The 23,109-nt window shown below is 42.1% G+C and overlaps 1 protein-coding gene and 1 long non-coding RNA gene across 7 annotated transcripts in view; one reads left to right on the top strand and one right to left on the bottom strand.

The window, feature by feature from the left end:
* IMPG1 (interphotoreceptor matrix proteoglycan 1) overlaps positions 1-23,109 on the bottom strand; it is a 69,761-nt gene that overhangs the window by 11,315 nt on the left and 35,337 nt on the right. For 5 of the 6 annotated variants that reach the window (XM_081904861.1, XM_081904862.1, XM_081904865.1 and 2 more), the window contains exons 8-13: positions 21,714-21,772; positions 19,187-19,207; positions 15,871-16,118; positions 14,884-14,960; positions 12,654-12,993; positions 1,678-2,216 (exon numbers count right to left, since the gene is read on the bottom strand). In XM_081904861.1, coding sequence (XP_081760987.1) covers positions 1,678-2,216; positions 12,654-12,993; positions 14,884-14,960; positions 15,871-16,118; positions 19,187-19,207; positions 21,714-21,772 — 1,284 coding nt within the window. The remainder of the gene's footprint in view (positions 1-1,677; positions 2,217-12,653; positions 12,994-14,883; positions 14,961-15,870; positions 16,119-19,186; positions 19,208-21,713; positions 21,773-23,109) is intronic. The other variant, XM_081904864.1, reaches the window with a different exon arrangement.
* LOC309366391 lies at positions 17,034-19,383 on the top strand. The gene is made up of 3 exons (XR_014166681.1): positions 17,034-17,169; positions 18,986-19,110; positions 19,214-19,383. It is a non-coding gene; the product is annotated as an uncharacterized lncRNA (long non-coding RNA).

Here is a 23,109-nt window from a genome sequence, read left to right as displayed (position 1 = left end):
CGGAGTGCAGGATTAGGCCTCCGAAACGGACTTTGGACATGCCTGCTTTAAGTCCTCTATCACTGCCCATGTATCATTGATTCCATTTATTTTCACTTTCCATTTTAGGGAACATAAATCAACTGCTCTGTTTCACTGACTTTATTAGCAGACTTTACATCTGCTACCAGGTTAAGTTTCTCAGTTAGTCTTTAACTGTCTCTCTGGTTAGATCTTCTTCAATAATCTATTAAGATAGATAGAGTGTGATTTTCCTTCTAATTAAATTTCATAGGCTGCAATCCAGTTAAAAAAGAAATCAATGGGACTTAAACATGCTTAAATGTGAATTGCAGCCATAGGCAAGGCAGTTCTATGGTTTCAAGAGAGTTTTGCGTGTTGTTAGTTGTTAAAAGGAAAAAGCGAGCCTTGGATATTTATGTCCCAGCTGCCAAAGTCAACAATAAGTACTTGTGTATACTGGGAGCTCTGCATTGCATAGCCAATAACTGAGCATGTTTTGTATGTTCTTTCATGGCAAGGAGAGCTAGCACCCTCCAGCTATGATTATTCACACTTCCAACCTCAGCCTTCTGGCTGAGGAAGCCAAAAGAGTCCCGCCCTGCAATGGCAGCAGGAGTGATCAGTGGTAGCTAAGGTAGTTCAAGGGATGTCATCTTTTTTATCTTCTGGTGCTGGTTTCACTTCATGCACACCTAAAAGGGAGGCCCTATCCTCTCATGCCTGCTGGGCTCTGCGTTGTGGGAGAAGTTAAAATATTCTCTCTCCAGCTTCCCCTCTTCCAGAGGTGCTGGTGATAGAGCCGCTATTAGAGAGGAAGACTTTAACCACCACCACAGCTAAATACACAACTCAGGTGAAGAATAAACAGATAAAATTCAGGGAAGTGCGGATTTTGAAAAATGAGTTTGGGGTTTTCTATTGTTTCAGAAAGCACAGGTTAGGTTTGCCGTTAAGTGTGAATTGACTTCCTCTTCCAACCCAAGTTGAGGCAGGGATGAGGTTGAAACTACATCATCATAATAACATTTCTTTGCTGCCCTTCATCTGAGGATCTTTCCCAGTAGTGATTTATGGAAGTGAGAGCTGGACCATAAAGAAGGCTGATCGCTGAAGAATTGATGCTTTTGAATTATGGTGCTGGAGGAGACTCTTGAGAGTCCCATGGACTGCAAGAAGATCAAACCTCTCCATTCTTAAGGAAATCAGCCCTGAGTGCTCACTGGAAGGACAGATCCTAAAGCTGAGGCTCCAATACTTTGGCCACCTCATGAGAAGAGAAGACTCCCTGGAAAAGACCCTGATGTTGGGAAATATGGAGGGCACAAGGAGAAGGGGACGACAGAGGACGAGATGGTTGGACAGTGTTCTCGAAGCCTCAAACATGAGTCTGGCCAAACTGCGGGAGGCAGTGGAAGACAGGAGTGCCTGGCGTTCTCTGGTCCATGGGGTCACGAAGAGTTGGACACGACTAAACAACAACAACAGCAACATGTGAGAATCACATGTGATTAGCATCATGAACAGGGTTGGGTAGTAAGAAGAGTAGGTGCCAGTTTTTTTTTTTAAATGCTTTCCATTATTTGGAATTTGTTTTTAACTTGGGGAATGGCACGGGGTTGGGGGCGTAACAGCTTGCAAATATAAATGCATTAAAGCCAATTCTTTGCCACCTACCAGCTGCATGAACTGCTGTTCGAGTGCTTTGTATTCTGAGGAACTCCGATTGAAGAGGTCATCGGAAAACCGCATGTTGGTTACTCTCAAGCTGAAGAAGACTACTAGCTCTTTGCCTTTGGCTGCAGTTGTCATTGAGCTGGTGGTGACGTACTTCAGTGGAGGAGCTGGAGTCATATCCGGAGTTTCAGGCAGTGCATAGTAGCCACTTCCATCCTCACTAATTGTTGCTGGCCTCATGATGTCAACCGTATCTAGTTCAGTAGCAATATCTTGCACCCCCATGTCAAATCCTGTAGGGATGTCACCGTCAGTCACTGCCCACCCAGAGCTTGTTGCTTCGAAAGACTGGCCAATGACAACAGAAGGACCACTGGTAGTCACAGCAGGCAATAAAATGATCTGATCTGTAGACCCCAAAATATCATCTTCAGGAAGAGAGGTGGGAAGGGCAGGAGAACCAATGACATATGGTATAGTAGTTATTGCAGCCAAAATCTCATCGCCTGAAGATTCCAGTTCATCAGTGATCTTTACATCTAAAAAGGAAACAACACGTTGAACAACAACACTGTAGAAGACACACATTTAAGGTCTGCTATGGAAGATGTCGAAGTGGAATTGTTTCCCTATTATGGCATTTATGCCCTACTTGCCACTGAAAACACGCACACAAGATGGCTAAAGAATAATTAAAATCCAATTCAGGTAATTGAAATGACAGTAATTCAGCAAAATACAAATCAGGGCGCCTTATTAAAATGTCAATAAGCTGCAGCAAATAAATACAGGAATTCAACTCCAATCCGTTATAGTCTCAAAAGTCCAACAGAACAACAGTGTTCTAGCTAACCACCTGGCTGAGTGAAAGTGAGGCATCCATCCATATGGAATGAGTTCCACAAGGACTTACCCATGCCTCCTCTCCCACAAACACACTTATTCAAACAGAGAAGGCATGTGGAATATGAATTCCATGGAAAATCTTAATGTGTTAACTCAAACATTGTTCTCTTTATTCTAGTAAGGACCATATTCAGATGAAAAATTGGCCTACTTCTTCAACTCTGTTCATACAGTCATCTCCATGCATTTGGTGCATGCATACAGAGGAAGGAGGACCACCTGGGTTAGCCCTAACCTCAATGTTATGCACCTGCATTTGACATCTTGGGGTGGGGGAGCATAATTGGGTGCCTTGCATAATTGACCACCAGACATGGCACACGCACACCATTTGAATGGCAATGCCTATCAACTTTGGAGGGCCCCGCCCCCTCAAATATTTTATTGGGGGAGGCCGAAGGCCGAAGGCTGCCCTTTTCAAATGTGCTGAATGCATGGATGGTAGGGCAGGCAGAATGCATGACACTGTGGACAGTGCCCGTGGGTGCCGTCCTTTTCTGCCCCCCAGATACCCATTGTGTCACTTTTAAACATTTCCCCCTAAACTATTATTTTAGTAATGGTAGCTCTACCTGATTGCTTTCATAATTTATCTTAGGTTACCAAATCTCCTTACAGACTGCCCCCTCCCTATCATGTTTTCTCCTAAATGTGCAAAGGCCTTGGTATTCTGTACAGCAATATAGAGTACTCAAGAGTCTGTAACCAAAAGAAATATGACAGGAAAGGGAATTAGGAGCACAGCATAAAGATAAAGGGATGATGACAATTATATCAAGAATAATTCGCTTCAGTAGTATTGTGTCCTACAAGTTGCTATGCTGACATTTCTTGCTCAGAATCTTCATTTTTATGATTAAATCTTCAGCAACTAATTGGTTTGACAAACTGTCACACCTTTGAAGCATGTGCAATTAGGTGCAAATTAGATGACAATGATTTGCCTTTGGTTTGAACATCAAAACGGTAAAGCTGACTATCTCCTAGAGTGTAGTCAATACAAATTTGCTGAATACACTTATGCACATTCTTCAGTTATTCCACAAATTCACTGATTCAATATTTCCTTAATAACTTGCCAACATACCTTGGTCAAAGGCTGAGTGGTTGCAAGACACAGAAGTGGGTTGCTATTGACATTTGTTTAGGTTATTTTCTTTTAATGAAGTTTGAGTGTGACTGGGTGCAAATGAATGAATATGGTGGAATAACTTACATTTTGTTTGAACGCAGTGATTTACTTGCTTTTTGTGAATAGATTTAGGTCTGATCTGCAGTTTATTCCCCTCCACAATCCTAGTGAGTGTTGCAAAACAGATAACTCAAGTCTCTGCCATCATTTCTCATATGCTACTGACTTGTTCTGCTATTGCAGTGCTGCTGGCAAATGTCTTTGAAGTTACGCTACACTTACCCACCCTATATAATCACTGTTTAGAGACCCCTTACCAGGAGGTGCTTCCTGCAACAGCAACAGGTGGGGACAAATATCAGTGTTGCATGGACGCTGGCTTTAGTTTCTTAGATATTTCTCATTGTCACTTATTGACTTAGAAGCAGGGAGCTTCAGTGCTCAGGTTGGTGGGGGAGAATTATTACCCAGGCTGGGGCACCATCCCCTTACAAAAAGCAGATAGGCTTACTACTACTTAGGGAAAGGGAAACTTTTTTAGCTTATACATTCTAAAAAGCTGTATTTCATAAACTTAATATTCTCACCACCACCACCACCAAGTACAGTACCTAGATAACCTTGAGTAACTTTACTGATCTGAACCGCAAACAGGTTGGGCAACAGGTGAGGTTGAGAAGACCTAACAGCATATGGAGGCTATAAACCTTGTCCCTAAATACACGTTCCTAAGATCATCTATCAAACTAGCTTCCAGGGGTTTGGTGGCCTTACATGAAAGCTTTGCAATAGTTCAGTCAGTAGAGCATGAGACTCTTAATCTCAGGGTTGTGGATTCGAGCCCCATGGTATTATTATTATTATTATTATTATTATTATTATTATTATTAGCCACCCAGCCACTCTTGTATTGAAGGGAGTTGAACTAGATGATCCTCATGGTCCCCTTCCAACTCCACAATTCTATGATTCTATGTCAAACTATATTGAAGAGCATGCCACGTAGAAAATAAATTTATATACTCACTAGCAGAAAAAAAGTTATATGCAAAGCTTCTCTAAAACAGAACCAATACACAACTTATGGGAACAGCTACGGTGAAATGGACAGCTACGGTGAAGGATACAAAAAAAATTCAAAAATGACTTACAGAAATGGATCCCTGTGATCCACTGCAGGCAACTCCCCATTTGTATGGGGGAGTTGCAGCAGCGCATAAGCCCATTCTGCCCCCACCCCATTCTGCCGATTCCACCCCTTTCCAGGGCCGAAAATGATGTGTGTCGGTAGCCACATGTCAGTCGGGTACGTGCAGGAACAGAAGTAGTTTACTATACAAGGTAGTAATATTTCTATGTTAAGTTTTCATATGAATCTATTATATAATCAGTTGGTAATAAAACATCTAACACGCACACAAGATAGATTGAAATTACATCTTCATTATTAATACTTTCTCTGGTATTGTGAAGAAATTCATTTCATGAGAAAAATGTAATCATTGCAGTATGCTTATTATTTGCCACTGTATTTTCTGGGAATGCACTTTTTTATTCCTGCTTACTGTACTTTAACTATTTTGGGCAGCTTAGAGAATTAGTGTTTCCCAATGAAAGGATTATAAAGTGAGAGCCATGCCACTGAATTCTATTACAGTACCAAAACAGCGTGAGTCTAATTAGATGGCTAATATGACAGGAGGGGAATTGCAGGTCAGAGGCGGTCTATGAAAGAATCCTTTATCCGTAACTCAACTTCCTGTTTTGCTTTTATATTCTGTTGCTTCTCAAATGCTGTTAAAAAAAAAAAAAAATGTAAGGACTACCAAAACATTATAGAAAGCAACATGTAGTTTAAGAACAAAAAGGCATATGCCACAATCCAACAGAGTGTTAAATCTGGGTTAGGTCCACTCAGTGCTTTTTCCTCCTGGCAGTGTATTTTTCTGCCTCAAATCAGAGCCTCACATCTCCTTCCCAAAGCCGGGGAAGTTTGTCATGATGCTCTGGCAGGGTCCGATAGCCCTCCCTTGCGTGGTGAGTACCGGCACCTGTTTTTCTAGAAAAAAAGCATTGAGTCCTCTAATTTAAACAAGTTTAAGCACACCTAACTCTGTTACGACAGAACTCTCAGGGCAGAATATTATTCATTTGATTTAGAATCTATAGGTAAATTTCCAGGTAAAAGCTGTTTACATTGGAATCCTGTACCCAAAAGAACATTTCAATTATATTTCTAGAAAGACTGAAAATGAAATAAGCAGCAAGTAGGTATGCATACTGAAGAACTGTGGATGGATTCTTACATTCATGTACAATGTCTAACTCTTTTCTCTCTCTCAGCTTCTACCAACAGCATGCACTTCAGCATGCAGACATAGTGTTGCTGGAAGAACAGGGACAGAATATTTTAGAACACAGCTTCAAGTTTCAATATTTCTGAAAGACTTGTGTCCCCTCTGGCTTAGCTGCTCTGATGTCACAGGGGGTCAGGGTAGCTTAGCCCTAAGCAGCTGAGTCCTGAAGGAAATGATCTAGGAAGATCTAAGAATGGGAATTTAGAAGCCAGTGAACAACCTTTGCTAAATTGAACCATGTAAGTACAGTGGTACCTTGGGTTATATGCTTCAGGTTACATATGCTTCAGGTTACGGACTCCGTTAACCCAGAAATAGTACCTCGGGTTAAGAACTTTGCTTCAGGATGAGAACAGAAATCGTGCTCTGGCGGTGCGGCGGCAGCGGGAGGCCCCATTAGCTAAAGTGGTGCTTCAGGATAAGAACAGTTTCAGGTTAAGAACGGACCTCCGGAACAAATTAAGTACTTAACCTGAGGTACCACTGTACTGTTTGTCACTGGCTTTCGGATTACACCTTGCTGCTACACATACATTTAGCAGTTGCAGAGCATTTTGATGGAAAGCTACTAGTGGCAACAAAAATATGACCTTTGCTCCAAAACACTACCAAAAATTGTAATCAAATGCAGGGAGTGCCTGATTCTCAGCATACTTAACATTTTTCAAAATGAGAGAGGTCGCAAGGGGGCCAAAAAGCTATCTACAGAAGGTAAAAAAAAGAAGTGTAAAGAACTAAAATAACTCTGCTTGTCTGTATAAGCATACTATTTGGCAGCACTTTAAAATTATATTTTGACAAGCTCAGTACATTGTTATGAGTTTGTGGGTGCCAGAATCCCCTGTGTTATGAGTTCCAGGCTCCCTGCTGTTATGAGTTTCTGGGTGCCGGACACTGAACCCCTGGATTCAGCAAATGTTAAAATATAAGCCAGACCAGTTTTCTGATGAGGTAGTCGCCTGGGAGATGAGCCATTAGGAGAACAAAAGCAAGACAATGAGTGATTAGGAAACCAAAGACAGGAGGCACTCCCTCAACTCAGAGTTACTTAGAAGTTTGAAGGAGAGTTTTTAGAGCTGGCTGTGATGTGACCTGGGAGGACAAAAAGGTGTCAGGCTGTTAAAGGCAGCAAGCTGGAGAGCATGAGCATGAAATCTTAAGTCTGTTTGGATCCAAGGCTGTGCCTATGGGAGAAGCAAGACCTTCTTGGAGTGTTAGTGCTGTGAACCCCTCCAGGTTCAGGTTGTGTATGTATGTAAATAAACAATATATCATAAAGACAGTACAGTCTCTGCTGTGCCTCATTCCCCAAAGGAAACATGGAGCCTGGTTAAACACCTGGAACCCCTGGAATCTCGCACTGCTGGGAGATTGGAGTGGCGTGCAACAATACAAGGCACGTTCTCTGTAAATGGAGATGTGATTCCAAATCAAATCTTAAATAGGATGCTTAAACCCTTTGTTTCTCATTTGCTATATGACATATTGAACATTATGGCAAACCCTTTCACAGGCTAATTTAATACCCGGAAACGTAGCTCTATGGTATCAGCGTTTATTGGATGGAGCAATGACAGGAGTCAACAAGGCACAAAACACGTGAAAGAATAAGCCAAGATTCCTAAAAAAGAAAAGAAAAAAGCAAGCAGAAAATTAGAAACGGAAGAATAACACCAATCCTACTGGTTCAACTGTAATGCCTGTTTCTCTTCAATTAGGTGGACTAAAACTATTTGTTATTTCTCAATACCTAGGGCACATTAGCCCTGGCACATCTTGGTGTGTTTGAATTACATTTTAAGGTGGATTTAAGGCATAACCTATAAAGGATGACTGGCTATGAAGGATCTTGATTTGAAATTCCAATTGTTTCTCCCACCCTTTCACATGTTGGGAACATCCTGAACCAGAGTTCCTTTGAATGAACATTTTAAAAAGCAATTTGTGTGGAAGAAAATCTGCAACTTTGGCCTATAGTCAATCATGACGCTGCTGCAATTGTCTGCATACTTACTTGGCAATAAGAAGCCTCACTGAACTCAGCAGGACTAAATTCCAAGTAAGCATGCATAGTACTGCACAGTGCTTTTCGGGAAAATAGCTGGGCTGAATCTTGGGTGAACATGAAAGCAGCAATGTGTTATTGAAGGAAAGTTTATATCTAACCTGAAAGTTGTGAACGTATTCCTGAAATGTATCTGTACAGCAGCCCTTTTGCAGAAAACAATAACTACAGAATAATGACTGACTTTAAAAAAAACCTGACAAAAAATATGGATGTTTGAACATAGAAATATGAGCTGTCTGAAAACATCAAGATCAGTGTCTTTATTACAATACCCTGTGCTGCTGATGAAATTGCATGTTGCTTCTCCCAAACCCCAAAAATAACCATTGCACATGCAATCTAATATTGCTTTCAGAGTTTCAACTCCCAGGATTGAAAAGCTTTCTAACCTTAAAGCAGCACACACACAAAAAATATATCTATCATCTATCTATATCTATCTATCTATCTACCTATCTATCTATCTATCTATCTATCTATCTATCTATCTATCTCTATATCTATCTATCTATCTATCTATCTATCTATCTATCCATCCATCCAGATGTGGAAACAGAAAGCCTTATATTCATCAAAACTTCATGTAATTCTCATAAAAGGTACATATCTGGACTTACTTTTTCTATCTTCAAAGCATTGACTTCAGCCAGATCATTCTCAACACATCTATAGCAGGAAATGATATTGGCAGACAGTGGATGGTGCTCCTGATGAAAACGTTAACAATGACTTTGTCAGTTCGTGATCAAACAGAATTTGTAAGAACTAAAAGTAAGGATAATGAAATCAGAGTTCTTACCTGACAAGGCTTGCTCATCCAAAAGAATTTTTAAAAGGTCCTGTGTCTCATGTCATTTCGGACGCTTTCTCACTTACATCCACGAACAGTGGCACACTTCTCCAGTGGTAACTTAAGCATGAATGTACTTCACATACCTGCCAAGGGCCCTGGTAAAAATGGGACCACTTGGGGGTTTTTTTGCAGGAGATTGCGGTGGCCATTTTGGGTGATAACCTCACGCACTCTAGCCCGCAAAATGCACTTTTTGGGGGCCCACGATGTTCAAATGCCCTGTGACTTTATCTTCTTTGCACATAATCTGAGCACTGGATTCTGTTGTCCTGCACTGTTTACCTTCCCTTGTATTTAGCAAATAACACTAGGTCCCTAGAGGTGGAATAGCTTTCGTAAGGTAAAATCTCACCATCATGGCTATGCCAGTGTATTCAGCTTAAGTGTCTGCTCCATCTTGGGCCCACTTTAGTCATTATATTTTTTTAAAAAAAATAAGATCAAAATATGAAGTTTGGAGGAGCCAAAGGGGCATCTCTAGCTGGAATCTGTTGCTGAGAAAATTACTTCCCGTCAGTTCATGGTAAGGCTACTCCTAGATCAGAATAGAATGGGAGCAAGTTATTTAGCATAATGTTTGTTTCAAATCATTTCTGAAATGAATAATTCCCTTCTGCTACTTTGGTTAAGGAACCAAAAGCACTAATACCTGTCAGCCCACTAAAAAACAAACAAAGGATTTGTCTAAAATCCAGCAATCTGGAACATGAGACAGATTTGTGACAACGTCTACAAACTAATGAGATGGAGACAAGAGCTGCATTTGCCTGCAGGCTGTGTCCACGATGTCTGAAAGAAAACCATATTTGTTTTGATCTGTTCAACATTCTGTAAGCACTGAGATGGGCCCCTTTGCATGAATAAACTGCCTGCATGTACTTGGAAATCAAATGAGAACTGATAGTTTCCCTTATTTAAACAGTCCTTTGTTTTCAAGTATTTTCCCCCAGTTAGTTCATGCAGAAGCGTGCCTGCAACACACTGAGCTGCCCAGAAAATGCAGCTTCATTTTGTTACAAAACGCCACACGAAGGAGAGAAGTTGGTGGAATGATTGGAGTTATAGGTATGTGCAGGTGCTCCAACAGCTCATGCCAAGTGGCAGCCCCTGCCAATAAAGTGGAAAAAGCCACGATACACTCTATCATTTGGACTGTGCTGTTTTAATCTTTACGATGTCAGCAAACAGATTGCTGCAGGTGTCGGCTAAACTCACCATCGGTAATCATCAAAGCAATTTCAACAGAAAACATGATCAGTTTTAAATTGACAGAAGAGAGGCTACACATTCCTTTTCAGGTCCACAGAGCAGAGGCATACAATATGACATTTGAACCATCTTACGTCAGCTTAAAGATATACATGAGCCTGTTGCCCATGCACACAGCCCCTTTGTTGCGAGCAATGGCGGACTTGGAGCTCTCAAATTTCAGTGGTACCCTGTGTGCTGATAAAATCCAGTGCCCACCCCACCTCTCATGCTCCATTCTACAGCATCATCATGGCACCCTACACAGCATGGTGACCAGTGCGACCCAACTGGTTGCTCTGCCCTTAAACTGCCTCTGTTGTGAGCCATGATTAAACAAAGAGGCATCTAACTAACCAGTTTCCTGCTCCATCTGAAACTAGGATTACTAGTTTTGGAACAATCCGGGATACTATACTACAAACTGAAGTTGGTTTATTATCTTGGAATGTTCCAAAACTGGGAAACTATGGTTTATTAAAAGCTCCCAGATTTAACTATGGCTTGGGTAAAGGGGACAGAAGCCCTCTGAAAATCTCAGCTTAATAAACTAAGATGTGATTGTTTAAGCTTGTTGGCACAGTTATTTTTTTCCTCCGTTGCCTGTGGAAAGCATTTCAGAGTACCCTGTTAGCTGCTGCAAACCAGAAAGCCAGATAAGGGAAATGCAGCTAATGTATCACACGTGGAAGCAGACTGGGAATTGCTGTCACTTTGCCATCAGCTGAATGAGTTACAGCAAATCCCTTCATACCCCCCGAGTGTATAACTTCCATTTCATCACTGCCTGTCTGAGTGTTTTGTCACAAGCCCTAACAGAAAACACCTTGGATCACTTTCTCTTGTGTGAACAATGAGCTTCCTGGGAAGCCAAGTTTCTTACCTTGCCCTCGTAAACCTTATTCTGAAAGGGACAGTGATAATCTTGACTCCCAACAAACCGCCAGATGTATGCCAAGAAAGACTGCCTCACATTCAGCATCTTAACACTTCCTTGCTGCCATGAACTGGGCACTCTGCTCTGAGATGCTGAGAATTTATAGGATCCCAGTGACGCGTGTGCATTTTTCATGCACCTCATGATGATTCCAGCAAACCTGGAGCCCCATTAAATTGATAGTGACAGCAATGTGAAAGAAGAAAAATGGAACTGCTTTGCAGATCCCAGCTGAGACTTTGAAAATCCTACAGTGCATTCAGGCAAAGGCTCTAGACCCAGGGTGCCAGAGTAGCCTGGAAGGCTACAGAATGCAGACCACCAAAGAGATGATTTGCAGAATAAAAGAATGCTAACTGTGCACACCACACTGAGGTATTTCATTTCCGATGTTATATTTTGGGACAATTAACATGCCTATGAATGCAATTGCAGAGAACACCAAGATCATGAAAATAACACACTGAAAAGAGGCAGGTCCCATCCCACATCACCTGGTAGCCTGGCTGGGCAGCTGCTGGTTGCCCACTGTCCCAACCTCCCTTCCCCAGCTGTGATGCTGCTTCTATTTCTATGTTGCATCTGAATCACGTCTCAGTTATGAAAGTGATGGATCAATGCCTGGATGTAGTGGCGGATGGGATGAGAGCTAATAAGCTTCAGGTAAATGCCAGTAGGATGGAGGCCCCGAGTCTGGCAGGCAACTTATAATGCTACACAATCCCTGAAGGAGCAGGTGTGTAGAATGCCCAGGTGGTGGGAATGGCACCTTTTACCACATTTGATTGGTGTTGCAGGTATGACTGCTCTTGGGTCCCGCTAACCATGCCACACTGACTTGGTAACATGAGGACTGGGCTACTGTGATGCGTTCTACAAGGTGCAACCTTTAAGATTGGTACGGAAGCTGCAGCTAATGCAGAATACAGTGCTTAGGCTGCTGACTAAGGAAGCTTAATGCAAACATTTAACACTGCTTTTTAAAGAACCGCATTGGCTGCCAATACGCTACTGCCATTCCAAGTTTAAGGCTTTTGTACTTACCTAAAGCCCTAAACTGCTTCCGACTGGGTTATGTGAATGGTTTGCCCTGTATAGATCTGCCTGGAGGGGGCTAGGCCCATTCATGCTGCACTAAACTACAGTGCAGTGTGACATCAACATGTGGCTGCTTTCTCTCAGCCTCAGCTATGCCACTCACTTCATCTGCAGTATAGGGAAGATAATTCTTGCTCACCTTACCAGAGTGTTGTACTATTAACTGAGATAATGTATGTGAACTGAACACTTGACATGCAGTATATACATGCTCAACATTATTATAAGCACAGTTCATTAAAGATGTCTGGAAGGGAAATGCAAGCCTTTCTGCAACAGTAAATGCACATTTTACATATAATGCCATTATCTGCTTACTGTCAACACATGGTATGAACACAGGATCTCCTGTACTGGAAAGGTACTAAATAGCTTACCTTGCTCAGAGAGGATTGTTGAGTCTGTGCTGGGGATCTGGTCTTTCATCTTCTCATCTTCACTCTCCTCATCGCTAACCTCCTGAAAGATACCAGCAGTAAATGTTGCAGGTGTGAATAACTGTTCAGTCGGCATCTCAGAAAAGGCTGGGCTTAAATCATTGCTGGCTGATTGATCTGCTGGAGGAGGTGAATCAGGATCTCCTGGTCTGAGAGGAACCCCAGTACTATCCAAGGCATTGAAAGGCACTGTGGGCATTGGGTAATCTAGAATGAGGTTTGTATCCTCAATGTCATTAACTGTTGCTGGACTTGCATAAACCAGTGGTACTTCAGAGGTCTAGCAAAGAGAAGAAAGAGAGGATGAAGAAAACCTGAAGAGAGGAACAATTGCTATGATACTTAATTGTGGTCCATGGAAGGCCATTGCACACATTAAGGTTGCTAAGTGCTTGTCTATTATGATTTAAGTGTACATTATAGAACCTTGATTTGCTCTGGTTTCTATAAACTGTGCTGCAAACCAGGGGTTGCCTCTGTGTAATGCAGGGTTTCCCACACTTGGGTCTCCAGCTGTTGTTGGACTACAACTCCCATCATCCCTAGCTAGCAGGACCAATAGTCAGGGATGATGGGAACTGTAGTCCAAAACCCCCGGAGACCTAAATTTGGGAAACTCTGGTGTAATGTATACAGGTACACTCCAGAAAATATTTTACAACTGTGTACGTATGTGCGTGCACACATGTATGTATTTTTATTTATAGAGTTTATTATTACACTACTTGTCACATATGATCCTGGAGTGGCTCATAACAATATAAATATATAAACGTAACATTAACACATTCACCTGTCCTCTCACAAATATTCAAAATACTCTGAAGCAAGAGAACTGCTTCATCTGGCACTAGAAAACTGACAGAGTAGGTGCTAGCTAGACTTCAGGGGAGAGAATATTCTATAGCCCAGGGTTATATTGCTGAGAAGGCCCTTGGTGTGTCTGTCTATAGGAGAGGGTCATAGATATCCTGGCCTCAGTTAACATTAAAACAATGAACAGGGTGGCGATACAATGACTATTGCAATTGACAGAAGGTAGTATCACCAAGGCAACTATCTGTAAACAAATAATAAACATTCATTGTTTGTTCTCAGTTAACATTGGCAGTACCAGAAGAGCCTCCATAGTCAACATCAAAGGAAGGACAATATGGAGAAGACACCATCTTTCAGGTAACTGGGTCCTAAGGCATTTAAGGCTTTATACATCAGAACTGTTACTTTATAATAGGCCCAGTGACAAATATGACAGGCAGTCCAGATATTTAAGGACTGCATGCCCATTAGTTCTGTGGTTGCTGCATTTTTTTAAATGGCTGGTGTCTCCTGACCATCTTCAAGGACAATACTACACAGAGTGAACTGCAGTGCTCCAAATAGGAGGTTACTAGAGAATGGATCACTATGGCCAAGCCATTCCCTACTCAAGGATGGTCATAACTGGTGAAACAGCCTCAACTGGAGAAAGGCACTCCACACCAGATGCCACTTGGGCCTTCAATGACAAGGTCAAGTCAAGGAATACCACCAGACTACAGACCTGATCCTTTAAGAGGAGTCAACTCCATCTATAACAGGCCACCTTCTTTCCTGGATTCAACGTATCATTGAAACCACAGATATTGCGGCTAATCTGCGGCCCTCCAGATATTGTTGGACTATGCCTCCCATCATCATTGACCATGCTGGTGGAGCCTGATGGGAGTAGGAGCCCAACAACATATGGAGGGTCACAGGTAGGTCACTCCTGCCTCCTTTGCTAGTTTTTAAAACTAGGGCAGATGAGCACCAGCTCTGTTTTGGTTTAGCAAACAAAGTTTAATAGCCACCAATGGAATAAAATATACAAGTTCACAAAATAGGAGTTTATGCGGGGGATCGGTAGGGCAGGAGGTTGAGTGTTGGAAACTTTGCCTTAAAAACAACAGTGTTAAAAAGTTCACTCCAGCACTAGGGTTTCATAGGATGTGAACACATGGTGGGGGGAGAGGGGAAACGAAAATTGCGTCAAGCAGAAGGAGTTGTATTGGACAGAGAAGATATAATAGCAGCCTGGGTCTGTTGGATGCTACTCATATTCACAGTCAAACTTTTATTTTGCAATGATTTTATTGGGTTCCTGGTATATATCTTACCTTAAGGAACAAAGGCAGGAAAATTTACTCACCAACCCAGGTCCAGCGACACCATCGGTTACCATGGATTGGATATCATTATCTACGTCACTTGATGGCCTAATGGTTTCTGCAAAATGAGACAAATGTAAACAGATTTTTTTCAGTAAATCTGCATAAATGACAAGAAGCATGCTTACTGATCAAAGTGTGCAAAATGTTACATAAGGTGCTATGTTGTAAACTTGAGTAATGCCACACGACAAATACAATTACAGAGCTGGGGGGGGGGGAGTTGGTCATTCAATATGAATTTAAATTTTAAAGATGCTGCTTACTCGAGAGAACTGAGCTTTCTCTCTAAATTAACTAATGGGAAAGAGCAGTATGAACTCAGATTGTTCAGGATGTCCACATTGCAAGGCCTCGGTCCTGTATACCTGAAGAAGCGTCTCCACCCCCATCGTTAAGCCCGGGCACTGAGATCCAGCGCCGAGGGCCTTCTGGCTGTTCCCTCATTGCAAGAAGTAAGGTTACAGGGAACCAGGCAGAGGGCCTTCTCGGTAGTGGCGCCTGCCCTGTGGAACGCCCTCCCAGCAGATGTCAAGGAAATAAACAACTATTTTACTTTTAAAAGACAACTGAAGGCAGCCCTCTTTAGAGAAGTTTTTAATGTCTAATGCTGTATTGTTTTTAATATTCAGTTGGAAGCTGCCCAGAGTGGCTGGGGAAACCCAGCCAGATGGGTGGGGTATAAATAATAAATTATTATTACTATTATTGTTCCCATTACACAGCAACAGGTCTGGGTTTACTACTGAGTGTCTATTTGGCTCAAAGCGCCAGTTAATTCTAGCTCGCTGACAAATGTGGTACGCTTGTGAAATATATGTGCTGTTCGAATCCATTTGTTGCATTCATACATATATTTATTCATTTTACTGGATCTCTGCAATCTTAGAGAGAATCAATGATGCACAGCGCAAGGTCATTTTCAACTGGCTCCCTAGTTCACAAAGAGGAAAATCTGATTGACTGACCGTCAGCAAACTGAAGTGTCCCAAGATCCATGGACAGTGACTTATCTTCCTGTAGTGCCATGGCAACCATCTGCTGGAGGTCTGTCACTCTCGGTTTAGTTGCTGGTATCTCGCCCTCCGTACTAATAGAACCTTTTTCGTTTTCAATCTTGTTGGAGCTGATAGTTGAGATGTCATCCGCAGGACCTTTAACTTCGGACTCCTCTCTCTCAAAGTTGATGACATACCGAGCTACCGTGCTGCTTGACCTTTGGGTGTGGGAGGAAACTAAGTGTATGATAAATGCTTTTACCTGTGCCAAGTTCATATTTCACTGAAATTGGTTTAGTAATAGAGGAGGACATGGAAGACCTGCTTGTCATTAGGTGATTGATTTCACTGGCTAGCTTGCTAATCTAAGTTAGTAGCAATGAGTCACAACTTCCCTCGGTCACCCAGCCCTCTTCACTGGTTAAAACCCAGTCACACTGCTTTTATGGTGACTGAGATGGGTTAGGAGATATTGCCACTGATGCGAGTTAACAGGAGCTCTTGCAATATGACTCACTCCAGTCATGTAAAGGTCAACTTGGCTAAATTATTGAAATGCCTTCTCCAGGCAACCAACACATTAAAATATCAGCAAGGGAAAATAACATTTAATCCACAATGCAACACAATTAACGATGCAAAATTTAAAAACCAGATTTCCCATCCTTCCTAGTTTGGGTTGAGGCATGCAGGTAGGTGTTTGTGAAGGGGGAGATGCTTAAAATCCCATTTAGCATAATAAATGAACTTTGCTTCTCACTTGCATGGAAAACCAGATGTCTTTATAACCAGTATCTCCTAAACAGAATGACTACATTTCCTCAGCATTCAAATAGCAATATTCTTCTCCAAGCACATCCCTTGCTTTTCTAATTGTACTGCAGGATGGTACACATGGCATGGGCAGCTACTGAACAGCACTTATTATATAACTAGTGCTGGATTTAAAAAATCCCACTCAACCCATGGGGTAAGGCGTCTTTCTAAGCAGTTTAAAATGTTTAAAAGACATAGTTGGAGCCTGGACACTCCCTGTTTGAACCTATAAGGAAGGGTTGTAGGTGACTGCTAGACTAGAGCATATTATTTGCATACAGAAGGTTCTAGATTCTGTTTGCAGCATCTCCAGGTACGATGCGGAAACCCTGGAGAGCTACTGCCAATTAGCATTCATAATGCTGAAGTAGATAGCCAATGGCCTGACTTCTCAGTAAAAGGCACTTTCCTATGTTCCTGCGTTCCTAATCTGTCAAGTGCAGAAGTGTTCATGTAAGTAATAACTCACTATATGATGATATAGGTTTGTGTGCGCATGCATATAGCTAGGTGCTAGGTCACCTCAACTCCTATAATTTGGTGTTATCAGATCCCAGCAAAAAGGCACATTCAGGACAAGGCAGCCTCCCACATTCAGTACCTGTGGCAACCATATCATGCCGTGTACAAAAGGTAATGTTGACTATAGCACTAATTGGGTAAGTCCCTAGGAATAGTTGCTGAACAGTCAAACAAAAGCAGTTGTATTTCTACCCTTCTTGCTGGAACAACAGGAGGAACAGGGCACATAAATAAAAGTGCCAGGAGACAAGACCTGTTCTGTGTTAGGAGACACATCAAATAAAAAAGGAGTGACTATGTACTCAGAGGCCTGGTTCACATGCTGCACTAAACCATAGTTAAAATAAACCACAATTTAATGTGAACAAGCAGTGCTTCTCTCTTCCCTTGCTCCTGCTAGGAAACAAACCATGGTATGGCTTGCCTTGTTGTCCAAACCTGGACTTGTGGTTTGTTTCTCTCTGAACAAACCCCAAGTGGAAGCCAAGGTTTGTTCTTAGTTTGCCACTCATGGTTTGTTTGAGGGAAATAAATCATGAGACCAAGCTCAGATGGCGTGACAAGTCAGATCATGGTTTGTTCCTTGGCAGTGCAGCAGAAGTGGGGGAGGAGTAAAGTGTCATTCATATTAAACCACAGCAAATTTGACTAGAATTTAATACGTCATATGAAGCAGATCAGTGTGCCTTTTCTTCACCTCTGAGTAATCACAAGCAGACCTGAAAGAGCTGGTATGTTCTAGGATAAAGGATTCCAGGGTAAGGGAACATGACTCCTTAAGGAAAGAAGAAGAAGAAGAAGAAGAAGAAGAAGAAGAAGAAGAAGAAGAAGAAGAAGAAGAAGAAGAAGAAGAAGAGGAAGAGGAGGAGGAGGAGGAGTTTGGATTTGATATCCCGCTTTATCACTACCTGAAGGAGTCTCAAAGCGGCTAACATTCTCCTTTCCCTTCCTCGCCCACAACAAACACTTTGTGAAGTGAGTGGGGCTGAGAGACTTCAGAGAAGTGTGACTAGCCCAAGGTCACCCAGCAGCTGCATGTGGAGGAGCGGAGACGCGAACCCGGTTCCCCAGATTATGAGTCTACCGCTCTTAACCACTACACCACACTGCAAGTGTCATCATGTCAGTGCTTCAATAATGTTACATCAACCTCACAGACAATTAACAGTACAAATGTTTAGGATCAGGATATCAATCTTCACTTTTCTGAATGGGAAAAGGAACAACAAATAGTTATGGACTAAACTTGCTTAAAACTGCTCTGCAATGGCAAACATCTGAAGGGAGGGGGAGACACTGAATTGTGCTTTCCATATTCTACTCCGTGGCAAATCTCCTCAATGGCAGGGTGGGGTAGGGAATAGGTTTCAAAAATATTTTAGACTTGTATCATACATTGAAAATCAATAGTTACTTGGTAGGCACTTAAGGGGTTCCAAAAAACCCACACGTCAGACAACTTCCTTTTGTGAGTCAGATGATAACTGACCTTCCATCAGCACTTCCAAGATACATAAAGAGAGCCTGAGAATAAGTTTGCTTCTTATCACTTTCTAAAGCCATGTATAAATGCATTTAATTTACTGTGCTAGCACTATCGCTTCCTACTCCTACACAGAAGGTGGCGGTTACAGTAGCTCTGTGATAGGATGATGACCCTATCAAGAGGGAGGTGGGGAGAAGGAATCTGGTCTTCTCAGCAGAACAGAAAAGCAAAAACATTTCCCTTGTCTATTTTATGTTGTAGATGGAGGAACTTTCTGCTATTCGCATCAGTCTTTGTCTGCCTATGCTACATAATGGTTTAGGCTAAAGTGGCCTAAAGTCAGCCAAGCCTACATGTTCCTTCCAGATTCTGTATCTTAAAACTAGGTAATTTCACATTGACATTACTATGCATGTCATATCATGTGTTTTTTTTTATATTAAAAAAGTGCGGGGAAATTACCCATCTTTTTCCTTCTTCTGTCTTCAGTTCCAGCACACGAAGGCAGGACAGATGGAAGTATTTCGAAGGAAAAGAAAGAAGAACATTAAAGCATACAAACATATTAACTTGCAGTTGATAATATACTCTGCATCTTTCCGCTTTGTTATTTGCCAGGGCAAGTGATTTCCATCATTAAAATTCCTTTCTTCACAAAACGTGAGTGCTCCTTTTCTCTTTCCCTTCCTGGAGTAAAAGAAAGCTCTTCAGCTTTCCCCTCTCTTTCCATCCATTTCCCCTCCCCTCCCCAGGTCACTAATTGCAATTCATCGGGTGCTAATCTGTACCTTTCCCGTGGCAACGAAGAAGCTGGGATTGACTTTGTTTGGCTCTTGTCCAAATCCGGGCCTCAGTAACCTGACCTAATTATCATTCTGACTATGCACACTTCTTGAGGCCATGTCCTGCCATGACACTTTGTAATACTGTCCTCTCTTTGTTTGTCTGACATATCTTCCATGCCATATATGGAGCTCCTTAGCTGCCCCCGCACACCCATGTGGCTCTCCCAGAACAGCTTTCTTTCTCCTAGCTTGAGATGTACAAGAAGGGAAGGCACCAAAACAAAGACTACTTTTTCTCTCAGAGGTAATCATGAAAGTCAAGACTCCATTTCTAGTGCTGCTAAATGTTCAGAGGTCAATAGAAAGAATCTTTGTGTAGGGCCAGGTTCTAAACTAGCTATTTCCCAACATTTATATATTAAATTTGCCAGGTAAGTGAATGATATATATGGAGGCTTCTTCTCTATATGTAGGAGGATATCTTTAATCCTTGTGTAACTGATCTTTATTTCTGGTGGTAATGTGCTGCAAAGTTTTGTCAAACTTTGTTTCTGGTGGTGATGTGCTGCAAAGTTTTATCAAAGTTTTTTGGAAATATTTGTCTCTCCTGGAAACCCAACCAGATGGGCAGGGTATAACAATATTATTATTAAGTACAACTCCCATCAGCCCCAGCAAGCATGACTAATAGCCAGGGGTGTAGGGAGTTGTTGTTCAACAACATATGAAGCCAGAGGTTCCCCACATCTGGTTAAAATGTAGGTGTGGGATAACACATTAGTATCATATTGATAAAAACATCAGCACCTGCGGGGGAATGATAGAAAGCTTTCTTCAAGGCATGGAAAGGGTCTAGATCAGCGGTTCTCAACCTGTGGGTCCCCAGCAAGGCTAGAGCTCAGGGATGATGGGAGTTGTAGTCCAACAACATCTGGGTACCCACAGGTTGAGAATCGTTGGTCTAGATGGATATTATGGTAGAATGGGGTGGGGAACCTGTAGTCTCCCAAAAGTTGTTGGACTTCATGAGCCCCAGCCAGCCTGGCACATCCTCAGGACTGATGGGAGTTGTAAACTAACATCACCTACAGCATCACAGGTAGTACTGTAGTGGTGAAGAGCACAAGCTGGGATGTCCTCAACTGAAATCTCACCGTAGTCATGAATTAACTAGGATGTCTTAAACAAAACCTGAAAAGCTAAATGCATAAAGATGGAGACAATAATTGAGGCCAACCTCCTGCATTACTTGAGCTTGAATGGGATGTTGACCTAGTTCTGCTGAGGCTCCCTCGCATGTCAGCCTCCACCCCAAGTAGAATCACTGTCCGCACCACCACATGAGCTCTTGCTGTCCCTTGGGATCCCTGAAAATTTCAGTGCGCTGCAAACAAACCTGTAGTTGTGGGACCACTTATGTGGGTTGTAAAGAATGTGAGTAATAACCTAATGTCCCCAGGGACTTTCTTTTCTGCTGTATGTAAGAAATCACTGCATGTTCCCTTTGATCTTATAGTATGGTAGCACCTACAATTTGGAGCTTCCTGCCTATCGCTTTCGGAAAGGTGGAGCAACAGATAGAGGAGGGGAGAAGGGAGGTGACAGAGGAAGAGGTATTGGCAGGGTCTACAGTCTCATACTGTCTTGAAGTGCCAATTTAGAAATACTTTTGTCTAAACTAACCTCTCTACCGGCTTTCAAAACTGATTGAAATCACTAAAAATTATACCACTTAAAAAATAAATTGCTAAACTGTTCACATAGAGTGGAGATCAACACACTGCTAAGGAGATTGTTCCATCAGTGCAAGCATTTCTGTTCTCCATCAGAACCATCTCCCCTCCTCTCCGCCCCCCCCCCACTGCTGTCCCAGGGCTTCTCCAGAGGGAGAGGCATGGGGGGGGGAACTGGGGGAGAGTCCCATTGTGCTAGCAGGAGTTCTTGCACTGGCTTCTGCTAGCAGAATGGATGAATTGAATCTGGTCCCCAGAGAATAATAAAAGGACACACAGCAACATTCAGAAAAATTCCCCAAAGCCAAATAAACACAGAACAAAGCTACAGATCACAGAGAAAACTGATTAGAAGATTCTGAAATGCTAGCGTACAACAAAATGTTTCCTAGAATAAAATGCCTTATTTGCTTCCTTAGTGAGAAGGGAACACTTACCCCTAACTAGAAAGTGAATAACGTTATCACTTACCTAAATCCTAATACACGGATTTCTTTGAATCCTGCAAGTTTCTCAAATATCTTTTGCATCTATTAAACAGAGAGGCAAAAAGTTAATTATATGTTCATTCTTCTATCAGGGGAACTAACAGATGTTAGCTAAATAAGCATTTACTCCCAGCAGAGCCTATTCTAGCATTTGTAAAACAGAACTTTGGAATTTAGAAAGACCATTGGGGAATTTGCTTTCGTTGCATGGTTAGTGGAGACCTTAATTAAGCATTTTAACTTGGACATGCTGAGATACTGTTTAGATTAATGGACAAAGCCCTGCAATGTTGCAGCTTTTCTCACCTAGCGAGCCTGTATGCATTATTTGTATTGGTGATTGCAATAAGGTTACAGAGGGCATTGTTTAAGCCCAGGGCCTTGGTTTCCAGGGCCAGGATCTCCTCCAGTTTACATGAAGCAATATGAGAGTTTGACTTCCTCTCAGCATGTGCAGAACACCAAACTCCACTATCAGCCTCTTTAGTCACTTTATGGTTTTTGATGCATCCTTAAATACATAAAGCGAATGAGGTAGGAACATGTGTTTGCAAACAAATGCATCATGGTGGCTCACTTTATCAGGGAGCCCGGTTTTGGTAAAGCTGTTTAGAGTACACTTGGTAATAAATCTAAGTTGGTTACCACATTGTGATATAAGCTGGGAAACCATATGACCTAAGCTTTGAGACCTAAGATCAAGGCATTTTTCTGCCAGAGGCAATGGGCAATAGGGTGTCCTCTCCCCATTACCTGGAATGACAATGAAATCTGATTTCACCACTGCTGGCAGAACACTGTTCACCACTGAAAGGCTAGCCAAGAGAAGCAAAAGGCCTGTGAATGCAGGATACATGGCGCATGCTGTTCAGTCCTCCCAACACCCCTCTACTGCCAATAATCTGTTACCCGGGTGGTTGTTTCACACCACCTAACAGTAGGCAGTGGGTGGGTGTGCCTTCCTGGCATTCATTTATAATACTTGTGTCCCACCTCTCCCTGCACTTGTGGCAGTTAAATCCCACAAAAGAATTTAACCACAGGTTTGAAGCAAAACACTTCTTTAGTTCATGAATGACCAACTTCCTACATCCACAAATCATTATTAGAAAAGGCTTCCACTGTGTTACACAACAATCACTTCCTACACCTGATAAATGACATAAGGCAGTTTATTTCCAGTGACTAAGTGATGGGTATATATGGAGACACTATAAAGTGGGATGCAGGAGATAATGGCTGAACCTCATACATGGATGATGCACCCAAAAGCCCACCCAAGTAAACCAACCAATCTAATGGCCTTCTCCTAAATCCACCAGCTTATAATGCAGCCTAATTATCCATCCTAGCCCGCTTGCTCAGGAAGCGACTATTGC

The sequence above is a fragment of the Podarcis melisellensis genome, assembly GCF_964234715.1.
Source record: "Podarcis melisellensis genome assembly, chromosome: 3".
Lineage (NCBI taxonomy): Eukaryota > Metazoa > Chordata > Lepidosauria > Squamata > Lacertidae > Podarcis > Podarcis melisellensis.
This window is presented reverse-complemented; position numbering and strand designations above follow the sequence as displayed.